At 56.1% G+C, this 15,287-nt stretch overlaps 5 protein-coding genes across 5 annotated transcripts; 2 read left to right on the plus strand and 3 right to left on the minus strand.

The window, feature by feature from the left end:
* Positions 1-49: 49 nt before the first annotated feature.
* LMH87_002731 (uncharacterized protein) lies at positions 50-1,689 on the plus strand (the record flags this gene model as incomplete). The annotated part of the gene is made up of 3 exons (XM_056194233.1): positions 50-338; positions 401-652; positions 713-1,689. 3 exons carry the CDS (start codon positions 50-52, stop codon positions 1,687-1,689), a joined length of 1,518 nt encoding a protein of 505 aa, XP_056051193.1.
* Positions 1,690-2,336: 647 nt separating this feature from the next.
* Positions 2,337-6,367, minus strand: LMH87_002732 (uncharacterized protein; the record flags this gene model as incomplete). The annotated part of the gene is made up of 2 exons (XM_056194234.1): positions 2,337-4,390; positions 4,441-6,367. 2 exons carry the CDS (start codon positions 6,365-6,367, stop codon positions 2,337-2,339), a joined length of 3,981 nt encoding a protein of 1,326 aa, XP_056051194.1.
* A 379-nt stretch (positions 6,368-6,746) lies between these two features.
* Positions 6,747-8,038, minus strand: LMH87_002733 (uncharacterized protein; the record flags this gene model as incomplete). Its single annotated transcript, XM_056194236.1, has 2 exons — positions 6,747-7,965; positions 8,019-8,038. The coding sequence occupies 2 exons, from the start codon at positions 8,036-8,038 to the stop codon at positions 6,747-6,749; spliced, it is 1,239 nt and encodes a 412-aa protein (XP_056051195.1).
* Positions 8,039-8,384: 346 nt separating this feature from the next.
* Positions 8,385-10,364, plus strand: LMH87_002734 (uncharacterized protein; the record flags this gene model as incomplete). Its single annotated transcript, XM_056194237.1, has 1 exon — positions 8,385-10,364. One exon carries the CDS (start codon positions 8,385-8,387, stop codon positions 10,362-10,364), a length of 1,980 nt encoding a protein of 659 aa, XP_056051196.1.
* A 412-nt stretch (positions 10,365-10,776) lies between these two features.
* LMH87_002735 (uncharacterized protein) lies at positions 10,777-13,657 on the minus strand (the record flags this gene model as incomplete). The annotated part of the gene is made up of 3 exons (XM_056194238.1): positions 10,777-12,918; positions 12,971-13,402; positions 13,463-13,657. 3 exons carry the CDS (start codon positions 13,655-13,657, stop codon positions 10,777-10,779), a joined length of 2,769 nt encoding a protein of 922 aa, XP_056051197.1.
* Positions 13,658-15,287: the final 1,630 nt, after the last annotated feature.

Consider the following 15,287-nt stretch of genomic DNA (forward strand, 5'->3'; position numbering starts at 1 on the left):
AAAGTAGCACATCAGCTGGGTGTGCGTGTGCGCGTTTGAGAAATACACAATGCCCCTCGGCACAGTGAAGAGCTGGGCCTTGCTCCTGGCCGCCCTCCTGTCATCAACGACCATCACCACAGCGCTGCAAGTCACGCCCGACTCGCCCTGCGCGTCGCTCTGTCTCGATCCCGCTGGCTCTGCGGATCCCAGCACGCCGAATATCCACGAGGATGATATCGTCTGCTCCAACAGGGACTATGCGGGCGAAAAGGGCCAAAGGTTCCAGGGCTGCATGAACTGCCTGCAAAACAGCACCTACTCGCAAGGCTCCCAAAACGACCAGGCCTGGTTCATGTGTAAGCTTCTCTCTCCCCACGTCCGTCGACTTCTTGGGCAAAGCTGACCTGAGCGAAACTAGACAACCTTCAGTATGCATTCGCGCACTGCGTCTTTGGATACCCCAACGGCACCGGCATCGGCTCCTACCCGTGCATGACGAGCGAGGCCTGCGGTCCGCTCAAGAGCACCGTCAGCAACACCCTCGCCAACAACACCGGCACCGATTCCTTTGCCTACTGCCGCTACAAGGGCGGCTCGACCTTTGGCGACACCTTTGGCAAGTGTCTCGACTGCATGGGTCCCGACACCGAGCACGGCTACGTGACCAACTGTACGTTCTCTCCCCCCTTCCTCCTATCCTCTCATGGATCTGATGCTGACATTTATATAGACTTTGTCGCTCTGGAGGCGGGCTGCGAGCAGCGTCCCACGGCCCATGGCCACATCGCCCTCAACGACACCCTCTTCGCCAACCGCACCATTGGCATCCTCAACCTCAACTCGACGCCCAAAACCCAGAAAACCGGCCTCTCCACCGGCGCCCTCATCGCCATCATCGTCGTCAGCGTCATCGTCGGGCTCCTGCTCATCGGCGGCTGCGTCTTCCTGCACATCCGCCGGCGCCGGAACCGCTATAACAAGTCGGCCCTCGAGTACGCCGCCTCGCGGCACCTCCGCGGCGCCTCGTCCATGGACTTCCAGTGCGCCACGCACGTCAACCCCTTCAGCCCTGGCTTCCGCAACAACAACAGCAGCAGCCAGGACATGCAGTATGCCGGGGGGTTCCGCGAGTACGACGACAACGGCTCCGTGGAGGTGCACACGGCGACGGCCGTCAACCTCCACCACCACAGAGGCGGCAGCAGCGTCGACGAAAAGGGCATGCCCATCGTCACCGCCGCCGCCGCCGCCGCCGCCGCCGCCCAGGAGGAACAGCCGTACACTGACGCGCTGCGCTCGCACCCGCCCGCCGGCCCGGTCAGGAACTTTTCCCACAAGCAGCAGCAGCAGCCCTCCAGCATTGACACGTCGAGCGGCCTCGCCAGGCCCGAAAAAGCCATGACGTCGCCGATGCCCTACTCCCCAGACAGCTACATGACGCCCTCGTCGACAACGTCGGCGACGCCGTTCCTCGCCGCGGGGCAAAACTCGGCGTTCTCGCCAACGTCGCCGCGCATGGTGCCGGCGGCGGCGTTTTCGCCGCACACGAGCTCGCCGCTGGTGAAGCAGCAGCCGTGGGAGGAGACCGGTGCGCATGGCGGTGGTGGCGGAGGCCTGCTCCGGTCCAAGGCGAGCAAGGCGGACGTGAATGCGCCGGTGGCGGCGAGGCAGCTCCAAACCAAGTTTCCGCCGCCGCCGAAGCGGTAGAGTTGCTGAGGATGGAGTGGAGGCGTTCTTTGGGGGATGTTTTTATCTTGTTTTTGCCTGGGGCCAGGTTCTATTCTGGGAAGAGGTGTTCAGAAAGAATCTTCTGAACTTGTATATATCCACTGATGGCGCGATGGCAACTGTCGCTCTTTAATACCATTCACCTTTATACCCAGCGTTATGCCCAATGCTACAAACAATCACTTGTCCAAGTCCAAAAAGTAGTGAGGGGTGGCGTCATCTCGACACCGAGTCGTAAAGATTTGTAATTATCCATCATCATCACCCAGTCTCCCCCTTCCCCCCTCTGAGTTCTATTTACTACGTGGTCTTGTATATACAAAATTGGTGTTTCATGATGTCTGTATTTCCTCGCTTTTCTTTCCCATGACCCGAACCCAGTCCTTTTCCAACGAGCCAGATGTCGCCACACTCTGTTCGAGACACGATAGACCCTCCCTCGTACCATTGTAGGCCATCCTTTCCTCCATGGGTATTTTCTACTTGCCGTGTTAAAAAAAGCTTCACGCTGTCCCGCAAAACCAAACAAACGAAAAAGAAAGAATAAAAGCGCCGTTTTAAACCAAGTCCTGCTGAATGCAAACCGCAGAGACATCCCAGCAGCAAGCACAGTCTCCGACGAGTTTTCAAACAATACTGCCAGACGCCACGCTCATGCTGTCATCCAGCGGGGTGCCGTCTCTGCTCGAAATTTCAGCATGCAGGCGCTCGTTTTGCGATCTGAACCACAGCGTCCCCTCCTCCATTTCTTCTCGCAGGGCTCGCAGCTCGTTGACCAGATCCCTAGTCGATACATCGCTCATGACGCGCTTGTGGTTGTTTGACGGTGGTCCGTCGTCCACCTCCATCGATCCGGTGCTCGCCTCGCTCACGCGCTTCCTCTTGTTGCCGACATGATCCTCAAGTACTGCTGCCGAGGGAATCGCGCCGTCATTGGTGCCTAAAAAGGCAGGCAGCGGCGGAATGCTGCCAATCGAGGGGCGCCGGGATGCCAAACTCGTGAATGATGGGCGTCGGGACGTCATACTCGTAATCGAAGGACGCCGGGATGGTACACTCGTAATTGAAGAGGCTCTCTGTGATGACCGGTTGAATCGTCGATCATTCATGAGACTCTCTGGTACTGCCGTGCCGTCAGGGAGCTGGACGATGCCCATAGCTTTGAGTCGCCATCGCTCCGAAACTTTGCTGCTTCGCACGCTTTCTGGCCTCGATTCTTCACTAGAGGCAATGGAAGGCAGAGAGCGGCGAAAGTGTCCTGTGCTGTCACCAAGAAGTTCTTCTCGGAGCGCCCTAGTCTTGGAGCCTCCTCTCGACATGGAGCTTGACCGTGATCGTGTTGGAGAGGACGTGCCACTTTGCGGCATGGACAGATTAAAGTGCCGCCCAATGGCGGCCGCAGAGTCCCTAGCCTTGCTGACATCCATGGTGGAGGATCGGTTTGGAGGTGGGATGCTGCGCTTCCTGGCTTGCTTGACTTGGCTCTTGCGGAAGCCCTCCATGAGGGCTTGCTCGCGATGCGCCTTGGGAATCGGCGGTACCTCGGGTCTGGACTTCGGTATAGCTTGCGGTATACTTGAAGCCATTTGCCGAGCCCGATGGAAGTTCCTAAGCTGATCCCGTCCGCTCCGACGTAAGAACTTCAGTCGCTTTTCTCTTGCGTGAGTTTTCCACCGGTAAAAGTATCGCACGGACAAGGAACGCTTTCGGAAGTTGTCTGCAATGGCATTATCCCGTGTCTCTTCCTCGTGTCGGCGCTTCTCCTCCTCCTTTTGGTGCCAGTCCAGAAAAACTGGCGCGAGCAGTTCGTTCAACCAGAACTGCTGAAACTCGGCCATTAATCCAGCGTCACCGACCACAATCCATTTGGTAAAGTCTAGCAATCGATCGCGTTTGGGTTGTGGGAGCTTTGGCAGCTCTACTGGGGGAGCTGTAGCAGGCGAGGCAACAGTAGGCGGGACTGCACTACCAAGAAATGCTGGAGGCTTCGATGGAGGGCTAAATGAATGGAGCACTGAGTTTGATTTGCTCGTGGGCACCGGCACATTTGACTCTGTCGGCGGTTTTGTGAATGCCGGTTGTGTGAGCGCAGGTGAGCCGGGTGGTGTTAAGCTCTTTGCTGATTCGGCTGCTTCTGTCGATTGAGGCTGCGCTGAGAAGCCGGAAAAAGCGGGCAGAGCCTTCTGTATCGTATCAGACGTTGCAGTCGGAGCCTTTTGCGCCCCAAAATTAAATCCGCCGAAGGCGGGGGCAGCAGGAGTAGAGAAAGCATTGTGGGGTGTTGATGATGAAGATGCACCAGTCGGCGGCTCTGCGGCCTTTGGCTTGAAGCCAGAGACGGCAGGCAAAGAAGCACTCGGCGTGGTAGAAGATATCGTAGTCGGAGGCTCTGAAGTGCCTGCGTTGGAGCCAATGAGACCGAAGGAAGTCTTTGCAGCTGGGGCAGTTTGTCCGTCACCAAAAGGATGGGTCTCCTTGGTCGCCGGCTCACTGGACGACGTTTGTAAAGGCAGAGCCTTGGCAAATGGGCTGTTTTGCGCAGTAACTCCAAAGCTTGGTGTTGGAGCCGCTGTACTGGGGTTTTGGATGCCAAATGGTGGCGTTGGACGTTGCGCTGTTGATGCAGGCTTTATTTCTTGCGAGAAGAAATTTGACTTGGCTTGGCCAGCTGCAGCCGGTGCTGAGATTTGTTAGTTATTGGATAATTTTGGAGTATAATTTTGTTCGAACCTTGTGTCAAGGGATTGCTCAGGGCACCTCCGTTTGTTGTCGGTTGGCCAAAACCCCCGAACGGGTTATGGAGAGGTGGAGGGGGCATGATCGATGGTGGCTTGGCAGGTTCATCTTGTACGAAGAGGCTGCCCTCCTGCGCAAGCGAAGCCTCCTTATGCGCGGCAGTAGCAGCATCAGCATACACAGTTTTGTGTACAACTTCGGGCAGAGACCGCGAACCACGCTTATCCTCCACTAGCGCTTGCGAGAATTGATGTTGGAGTCGGGGATGTGGCAAAGTCGAAGAATTGTAAAGCACGGCGCAGCTTAGATTCCGATCTGCCGGGTTCTGCTGGCTGGGCTGAAACTCAACATCATGAAGCTCAGCAAACTCAATGGCTTGTTGAACCGTATCGAATTGCAGATACTTGTTCAAGGCGGCTGCCGTGACATCGCGCGACGGCTCTCTCGGCCGTGCAAGGGCTCTCTTTATACTCCCCAGGATAGAGCGACGCAGCTGTGGGAAATGGCATTCCGCAAAGCAAGCCATGGTGTACGAAACCGTTTTGTCTTGCACAATGCGGAAATAGGTTTGGTGAGCACCACCCGCGGCGAGGGACGGGCCACCCAGGAGCGGGCCGTGGAAATCCGACGTATTTTGTAGGGCTTCGACCAGCGAAACCGCTGTCCTGATGACATCGCAATCTCCGTATAAGCTCGGCCGCCACTGTCGTTGCACCATTTCAAGAACATTGGGGTCGTTGGCATGAAACACCACGTAGTATGCCCGAAACTCGGCTTCGTTTTCGCAAGGGGAGCCTTGTGCGTAACAATCGTCGTATATGTCGCGTAACGTCAGAAGAGCTTTGCTCAGCTGCTCAAGTTCTTGCTGCTCGACAAAGTCCTCGGGAGCTTTGCCGCTTTGAGAAAGCAAGTGCAGGGCTGTGACGTGGAAGCGTGCAATGTCTTCCAGTACAGATGCTTGTATCTTCATTTCCTCGACGCCGAGTGTTGAGAAGAAGGTGAAATCCCGTCGAATCGCACGTGTTCGGTCCCAGAGATAGCCGTGCAACGTGGGCAGATTTTCATCGTTACGCAACAAGTCATCCACGAGATAATCGAGCGTTTTTCGCAAAGTCGGTACAGAAAGGACGTCCATCGGTAAAGGCGCTTCTTGGCCGGCAGCGGAGCGCGCTAGCTTTTTGACCATGCGCGTCGTGCTCGCAAACGTCGTTTGAGGGTCTTTCTCCGGTGTCGGAATATCGAGCTCTGTGATTCTCGTGATTTTCTCGTACTCGGGGCACATGTCCTCACAGATACCTTTGAAGTCGATGGCTTCTCGCAATGCCTTTCGTTTCGTAGGGTCGTCGATCAGTCCTGCGCGGGTGAGAGAAGCTCGCACTTTGCTTCTATAGTCTTCGTATTGTTCGCGGAATTTGGCCATTTGCGCTTTGTGCTGAGGGTCGCCCGGCTGCGAAGGCCATGCTGGTGGTGCTATGCCATCTTGTCGCAGCTGTTCGTAGATTCTTCTGGCATGGGGATCGTTCGAGCTGGGCAGCTCCCCATTTCCCTTTGGCGCGCTGGAAAAGGCCGGCGCAGGTGTTGAAGTTAATTTAGCCTGGGGTTTTGTGAATACCTCTGGCTTGCCGCCGTACGGGCTGGAGGAGGGCTGCGACCCATTTGTTTGCTGCCCCCATGCTGGCTTTGATGTCTGTTTGCCTTCATTGGCGGCTGTCGCTAACGGCGTGGAAGCAAAGGGGTTCGACGCGCCGTTGACACTGCTAGAGCTTGCCGTGTTCTGAGCAAATGGATTTGAGGACTTCGGTTTCGCTCCGAAAGCAGAGGTGCCGCTGCCATCTTGGCCGAAAGGATTCGTCTTTGGCGCGAAGGGGTTGGAGGCGGCTGGTGTCGAGCTCTGCGTCGACGTGCCAAATGGCGAAAACATTTGGCCGACGATGCAGCCGGCGTCGCATTCACCTACGCAATCGCCTGCACATGGAGAGGAGATTCCAAAGGTCCTGCTACTGCGTTGGCATGAGATGGCTGGGAACTCGTGATGGTTGATCGCGGTTAATGGAGGCGCCAGAAGCTACCCACTAAAAACATCGATACCCAGCCCACTGTATATATTCTAGGCCAGAGCCTCACGTGACGCTCTATCTTCGACGGTGCAACGTCGCACCTCATGCGCAAACAAAACGAAATCAATATATTGATTCATTGTGATACGGATTGGCGAACAGGAATCCATTACGGTTCAAGTATCACAATTGTGCGTGGGCGGGATGTTGTGTCATGGGTACTCGTTCGTATGTGCATCTAGTTTACCGCCTTCCCTTTATTCGTGCAGGTCCCAGCTCTCTGCGGATTTCCTCGAGCTGCTCCAGACCTGTCTGCACTTTCGACTTCTTGGACGTTCGCTTGCCGGGCTTGCCACCATAGTTTCCGAGGAACTCGTCCATGATGTTATCAAAGTCGTTGCGAACCGGGCCCGTGACACTCGACGCCGTCGAAATTGCCGACACGGAGCCCATGTCGTCAAACTCTTCGTTGTATTTTTCTTCAATCTTGTCGAAACGCGCATCCAGGAAAGAGAGCTGCTCCGTGCGTACCAGCGAGGAAGATGTCATGGAGAAACCAGAAGCGACCGTGAGCGCGCCCTTTCTCTTCTTCTTGCGCCCGCCGTTTGTGGTTGTGGTCCATGTGGACTGTAGCTCGGACTGAGAGGGTGCGCCGGGGGCTTTGGGAGGGCCGCCGGTCTTTTGCTCCTTTTTAAACTTTTTGAAATCCTCCATCCAGTCTTGCGAGGGCCCTTCTTCGGGCTGTTCTCCGACTGCCACCAGCTGTGGTACCTCGTCATCTTTGTACTCTTTGTTCGGCTTTGCGGTATGATCCGACTCCCAGCCCTCGTCATCATCAAACTGATTATCCTCAAAATCGTATTCGTCGATTTCGTATCCATCCTTGGCCAGTTGGTCGAAGACGTTGTCGTCCTCGTCGTCAATAAAAGCATCGTCCTCTAGTGCCTCAAGAACTTCTCGTAGTCTAGGGTCCATGTCTGGCTGGAATCCAGCAATGGCGTCGGGGACATCCTGCTGCTGTTCATATGACATGCGCGGAAGGTCCTTGGTTGGTAGCATATCCGGGTCCATAACGTCCTCTGCCTTGTGTTCCAAGTCCATTTGTTTCAGCGCGTCTTCGAGGGACTGCGTCTGCTTGCCTTTGCCAGCATTTCCTGCAGCCTTGGCTTCGACAAAGACGACATTGCCGCCGCCAGAGTTAAGGTCTCGCAAATGTTGCATGTAATCGTACTCGGAGTCGTCGTAGTATACGCCGTAGTTGGCGGCCTCGCCTTCGTTGGCGCGTATGTGTTCGGCGTCGGAGCCAAGCTCAGAGGCCAAATCGCCGAGATTCTTTCCCTTGCCCGCAGTTTTGCTGCCTTCGGTCGGGTTCAGCACCATCGACGGCGCGCTCTCGTCGTAGATGAGGGGATCATTTTGCGGGCGATGTACCAGCGTAAAGTGCTGGGCACTCTTCTTGTCGCTAAATACCTGTTAAAATCATGCGAGTATATACGCCAAGAATTTGCGACTTACATCCACTTTCCTTTGGGCATTTTGGACAGGGTATCTATAATTTGCAACGTTCGAAAATCCTGTGCACCAGATCCAACAAGGTTGACTGACAAAAATTACGAGTCGGCCTACAGTGTTGGGGTCCGATAGCACTGTGTCGACCCCGCGTAAAATTCTGCGAAAAACAGTACGAATAGCGAAATGCCCCGCTATCGTAGAAAATTTGCCCCTCGGTGACTCGAATTATTCAGCCAGCCCACCATCGTCTTCCTCTTACCACAAGCCACTTTTTAAAGATACAGGTTCGTCTTTCTAAAGGCCCGTATCGATTCTGATATCGTCAGGTTTCCATTTTTCATACCATAACTGCCAGACGAATCGCCTAAGATGGTTCTGGCAAAGTCGAAGCAGAGTGTGGGGTTGGGCAATGCCTTGATGAACGATCGCTTCGGCAAGGGCAAGGGTTCCGATAGAAAGAAGGCCGGCGCCGTTGCGCGAACGCACCATGCCACTGGCGAGCAGTACCTCGTCAACGAGAAGCAGGATGCCGCCTGGGTCAAGATGCGCTCCGTCACGGAGCAGAGCGCCATGGACGAATTCCTGTCGACCGCCGAGCTGGCCAACACCGACTTTACCGCCGAAAAGACCAACAACGTCAAGATTATCCATACCGACCAAAAGAACCCATACCTGTTGTCCGCGACCGAGGAGCGCGCCGTTCTGGGCAAGCACAAGAAGCACAGGGATAGACTGACGGTCCCCCGACGACCAAAGTGGGACGCCTCGACGACACCACAGCAGCTGGATCTCCAAGAGCGTAACTCGTTTCTCGACTGGAGACGAGGGCTGGCCGAGCTGCAAGAAAATAACGATCTGTTGATGACACCCTTTGAAAGAAATCTGGAGGTCTGGAGACAATTATGGCGTGTTATCGAGCGTTCCGATCTTATTGTGCAGATTGTCGACGCCCGTAACCCTCTGCTCTTCCGATCCGAGGATTTGGAAAACTACGTCAAGGCTGTTGACCCCAAGAAGGAGAACTTGCTCCTCATCAACAAGGCCGATATGATGACACCGAAGCAACGCCACGCCTGGGCTCAGCACCTGAAGAAGGCCGGCATCGCTTTTAGATTCTTCTCGGCTCACCTCGCCAAGGAGATGAATGAGGCGCGCGACAGGGAGGAAGAGGACGATAGTGAGGAGGAGACTGCGCAGACTGCAAAAACTGCTGGCAAGCGTCGCGCGGCCGAGCCGGAGTCGTCAGAGGACGAAGACTCCGAGGAAGAGTCGGGCGAGGAGGGCGCTGGTGGCGCGAGTGTGGAAACCGACGAAACCGAGATTATGGACGTCGACGAGCTCGAGGAGATGTTTCTCCGCTACAAGCCCGCCGACGCCGCCGCCGAGACCAAGCTGCAAGTCGGCCTCGTCGGCTACCCCAACGTCGGCAAGTCGTCGACCATCAACGCCCTCATCGGCGCGACAAAGGTGTCCGTCTCGTCGACGCCCGGCAAGACCAAGCACTTCCAGACGATTCACCTCTCGGACCGCGTCATCCTGTGCGATTGCCCCGGTCTCGTGTTCCCCAACTTTGCCTCGACCAAGGCGGACCTGGTCTGCAACGGCATCCTGCCCATCGACCAGATGCGCGAGTTCACGGGCCCCGTCGGGCTCGTCACGCAGCGCGTGCCGCACCGCTTCCTCGAGGCCGTCTACGGCATCCGCATCAAGATCCGCTCCATGGATGAGGGCGGCACCGGCGTGCCCACGGCCGAGGAGCTGCTCCGCGCCTACGCCGCCGCGCGCGGCTTCAAGACGTCCGGCCTCGGCCAGCCCGACCAGTCCCGCGCCGCGCGCTACGTCCTCAAGGACTACGTCAACGGCAAGCTTCTCTTCGTCTCGCCGCCCCCGGGCATCGAAGACGCCAACGAGTTCAACGAGGAGCTCTACGACGAGGAGCATCTGCCCGAGAAGCGCCGCGCTGCGCTCGCCGCCGCTGCGGAGCAGCTCTCCCTCGCGGATGATCCGCTGGCAGATGGCGCATCCGTCGCCGGTGCCTCGGACATGGTCTCGATTCAGCCGCCGCCCGCCGTGGGACCCAAGACGCGGAAGCTCGACAAGGGTTTCTTCGGCGCCAAGAGCGCCGGCGGCCACGTCACCCAGCCCTTCAACTACAAGTACACGGAGCAAGGCGCGCTCGAGTCGGGCAAGGCCCTGACGGGCCGCAAGGCGCGCACGGCTTACGCGCTCGAGAACGGGCTGGACCCCAAGGAGCTGGCCAAGGCGACCAGCAAGAAGCATTTCAAGGGGGGCCAAAGCAACGGCAAGGGCAAGAAGTCGCACCGTACATTGAACGTGGACGATGACTAGATTTTTTCATGACTTTCCTTATGGTTTATACGGTTTTAAAAAAGAATTGCATCATGAATTTAAGCTATTCTTTTGGCGCATTGTGGGCATGTCTGGCGGTGTGAAAATGAACGGGGCGGTACTTTTATGAACAGGCAGTTTATACTCGTCGGTCAATTTTACTTTGTTGGATTCAACTCGCTCGTATCTACCAGTGAACATATCGTGGTTCTAGTATGTGCAGCGTATTCTATATGACCAAAAACCTGTATCCGTTCCAAATGCATCATCGTAGGCCCAGGTGTGATAACCCAGCTCATCTATGGTATTACGCAGAAAGCAAAAGCAAATCCCATTGCCAAATACAATCCTTATTAATTACGCATTATTTTTCAAATCCCTATTCTTCTCAGCTCTTGTTCAATCGTCTTGCTTAGTAGGCAAAGACCATCAAGCTGGGGTTCAGCACAAACGGCACCAGCGCGTGAAACGACAAGTTGAGGGCCAGGGGCACAATGGCCGAAAAGTCCTTGATGGCCCAGTCCGGGGGCGCAAAGGCGCCGAGGTACACCATGGCCACCACCATGATTGTGATGAAGACGTACATGGTCCAAAACGTCTTGAAGATGCGCGGCACCTCCTGGAAGAAGTTGGAGTCGACCTTTTCCTTGGACGTGGACCCCCACTGCATATCGACGTGGAAGAGGTGCGCGAGCAGGGAGACGGTGATGTGGTAGGAGATGCCGCCGAAGAAGACGGTCATGAGCGGCATCCACTTGTAGTTCTCAAAGAGGGCGCCGACGAGGCCGCGCTCGCCGGTGCGGTAGCGCAGGATGGCGAGGGCAATGGGGCCCGCGCCGTTGAAGACGACGACGAGCGAGAGGAAGACGTTCCACGACGTCAGGTAGCTGCTGGCGAGCTCGTCGCGGATCCAGCCGATGAGGAAGTAGTTGAGGCAGGTGAGGAAGAGGGCGGAGCCGAGGGCAAAGTACGAGCACATGTACGACATGATGGAGATTTTCGACGACCACATGATGTTGGAGAAGAGAAACGTGTAGAAGAGAGGAGTAAAGGGCCCGCGGTAGATCCAGCGGTGCAGCGGGTGGAAGATCATCTCCGAGACGCCGTAGGCGTACTTTTGCCAGCGCATAATCTCGTCGTAAATGGTCAGCGACACGCCCTCCTTGAACTCGTCGTTATGGTACGACGCGATGCGGATCACGCTGCCCTCCATCTGCAGGCGCAGGGCAATGTCAAAGTCCTCGGAGACGTGGCTCTCGGACCAGTATGCCGTGTACGCGCCGTCCTGCTCCGGCCGGCCGACGTCCTGGACGGCGCGCCAACGGAGAAAGGCGTTGTGGCCGACAAACGGCGCGACCTCGCCGGCGCCGATGGAGAAGCGGATCGACGAGTAGACGAGGTTGGTAAAGTAGGTGATGCCGTTCTCAAAGTAGTCGCGGGTGACCTGCATGACGCCGGTCGAGTGCTGCACAATGGCGACCTCGGGCGAGAGGTACATCTCGGCGGCGCCGAAGAGGAGGCAGTCGATAGGCACGCGGGTGTCAGAGTCGACGAGGAGGATGACCTCGCCGATGCGAATGTCGCCCTCGGCCCAGGCAAGAGGCTCCTCGTCGAGGAGCTGGGCCAGGGCAGCGTTGTACATTTCCTCCTCCTCGGCCTCGTCAATCATGTCCGTGCCCATGGCGGCGACGCGGGTGTCCATCATCTCCTGCATGCGGCGCTCGACGCGCTGCGAGAAGTTGAGGGCAAAGTTCATGTTGGAGGCCTTTTTGAACTTGCCCTTGCGGACGTAGCCTTCGTCGCCATTGTGGCGCGGGCGCGCAACCCAGCCAATGTTGTTGTTGTGGTAGTATTCCTGACGCTGGCGGACCTGCGCCTCGGACAGACCGGCGCGCAGGCCATCATCGTTGATCATGATGGTGGCCGTGCCGCCGTGCGACTCGTAGTAGGAGACGGCCTGCTGCAAACTGCGAATGGTGGGAATGATGACCGACTCCATGCCCTCCTTGTAGACGGGCATCTGAATGGTTATCTTGGGGAGCTCCATGCCTTCCATGTAGGCGCGCTCCAGGCTAGGCTTGTGGCACGAAAAGTAGCGCGAGTTGGTCGTGTTGCCGCCAATGGGGCCTAGCATCTGGAAGATGTCGGAAAAGACAATCTGGAAGAAGAAGAGGCTGACACATGCCAGCAGGGGAATGGGGATAACGAGCGCCATGCGGACCCAGTACCCGTCAAGCAGACACTCGCTAACCAGTCGCCCGATGTAGACGCCTACGAGCAGGACAATGGTGAGTGCCATGGCGAGGCCGATGAAGACGGCAGAAGTGCGCATGACGGGCCGCTTCAAAGACTCGGGGCGCTCCATGGCCTTTTCCTTCTCAGCGGCAATTTCCTCATCGCCCTCGGCCTCGTCAGCCTCGGTGATGTACGCAGCTTTTTCATTGATGCCAGCGGCAGGCGTGTTGTAGCCGCTAGGAATGTTGCCTGACAGGATAGAAGGCGTGCGGAAGGGCGAGGACAGCACATTGTTGGCCACCTTGCCAGATCCCCAAATCTAGAACAAAATTAGCATCATTTGTTCAAACATGTGAGACAAGGTTGCATACCATAGTAAGAAGCTTCTCTTCAAGATTTGCAGCGTGGCTGAGGACATGCGAGATGTCGTCGTGCCAGACGAGCAGCATGCGCTCCTGCTGGCAGATACAGGCATACTGATACTTCTTGACAGTGGTGGGATGTGCGTGGTGCAGAGAGTCGATGACCTGCAGCTGCGAGCCGTCCTTGAAGCGGAGCTCGGTTTGGCCCTCTGTCAAAACCAACATTATACCCTCCAACAGGCGAGGACGGATCGTGATGGCAACAGCCAAGTTCATGCGGCTAACTGCATCGTGGAGAACAGGGTGGACAGGCTCCGGAACGGAGAGGTACTGTCCTCGTGCGCGGCGAATGAGCACACCGTGGATGTTGTCTGGGTCGTGGGCCGAGTCAGGGTGAATCCAGCCGCTGACCATGATGCGGTTGTAGATATATGTGGCCATCTACAAATTTCGTTAGTTTTTCCACGTTACGTTTTGATTGTCGTCTCGATTCCAACTGACCGTTCGGTAGCGGAAATCATCCGAGTACTGGAGTCGCGAAGGCGTCGATTGGCCTGTCCTGTTGCCATTGTCGCTGTGTGAGTTTGACGAGCGCATCGAAGCGACAGAGCGAGCATGGCTTGGGCGTCGCGACTGCGACAGCTGGGTGGGCTCGCCCAGACCCAGGCCGGTGCTATGAGATGTTTGTTGCACCATCTTGTGAAGATTCAAGGAAGGCTAGAGAGCCTCCTTGTCGGATATCGAAGCCCGCAGGGTATGATGCGGGTTGAGATTAAATGCCTGCTGGCTCAGGCTGCGTTGCTTGATCTGAGAGAGAGCAACTTGATATGTAGCGAGCGTGTAGTTGATCCTCTTAAGTGGGCAGCATGTGGCAATCAAATATTGTCTTGGAGAGAGATCGGACGGCTTTATCAACAAATGAAGGAGGTCACAGAAAAGATTGTACAATGGTCAAGTAGGTAGACAGCAAAGGTGCAGTTAAAGCGTCGAGAGAGAATGGCAGATAGAACCAGGACTAGCAGCGATTTTGTCTTCTTGCTGGACTAACTACAGCAGACTAGCAATTAGGGCGTCCAGGCTTCAGAGGGGCCCGATAGCGACTAAACCGAGTTGAACAGCCTAATGCAAGGTCGTCAGCATCTTCAGGACTGAGCGGACGAGGCCAGTCAATTCATCACGGACAAACAAGCCGTCGGGGCGTGTCGACAGGGGATGGGGTGTGGCCGAGGGTGTGCGAGCTTGGGCTGTAACCGAAGGTACAAGTCGAGTACATGCGTCTACTGAGCAGAAGAGCACATAGTTACATCCAGAATGCTAGGCTTGATCGAGGTCCGTGTGGGTCGCCGACCGAGGAACGTGTACGGAGCACATTGTATCCGTGGCACCGTGGGTAACGTTATTATTTAGCAGCAGAGCGGACCTCAGCCCTGGTGCTCTGTCTTCTACAGTAGGCAGGATTTGGACTGGTCCAGGAACCTGGCTTGGCTTGGCGTGGAGAGAACAATGGCCGCTTCATATCGCCGAGGTGCGACAGCCCGCCTCTAGCGAAGCCAGGATAACTAACGTGTTGTCGCGCAAGAAAAAGAAATCCCGCGGACCGACATCACCGTTTGTGCTGGCCAATAGCTTCCGGTATCTGCATCCGTTATCCTGAGGCTGAGTGAGGTAGTAAATACATGCTGCCTGGGAGGCTTCAACACTTACAGAACGGGCTTTAAAAAGTGCCTGCCGAATGGGGGCCATTGTTCTTGCGTCTCATGCAAAAGACAAAAAGCGGGATAACTAAGCGAGTGGAGTGGTGGACGTCGCTGCGCTGAGCGCGGAGAAAAGTCAAACGCCACCAGAAGTGTTATTTTGAGGTAAGCTTTTGACTTTCCTTGCTTGTTTCAATCCCCTAGCCAAGCTCGGACGACGCAAGAAAATTTGAAATAATGCGCAGTGGACCGCTGCGTCAGGCCGTGAACAAAACGTCTTTCGGTTGAGCTTGTAGTTGGCCTCTGGTGTCCGAGCCGAGCACGTTCGTGAACCCCAGCATTATTTTGTTTGTCTCATGGTTTGGTGTGCTGGATCGGCTGCATCCGATGGCGTTCGTGTGTGGCTGCAGATTGAGGCGTTTGGGGAGCCGTTCCGTTCAGCCTCTTTTCATGACTGCGACACGCACAACACACACCTGCAACAAAATGTAAACTTGTTAATTTAAATTCAGCCGTGGCGGATGACCGTTGGATGGAGCGGCTCGAAACAGAGACGCACAGCACCCAAGCGCAAAACAGCCGTGCTGCAGTTATGCCCACAGACAGACGTTGGGGCGGGAAGGGGGAGGGAG

The sequence above is a fragment of the Akanthomyces muscarius genome, chromosome 3, assembly GCF_028009165.1.
Source record: "Akanthomyces muscarius strain Ve6 chromosome 3, whole genome shotgun sequence".
NCBI classification, from domain to species: domain Eukaryota; kingdom Fungi; phylum Ascomycota; class Sordariomycetes; order Hypocreales; family Cordycipitaceae; genus Akanthomyces; species Akanthomyces muscarius.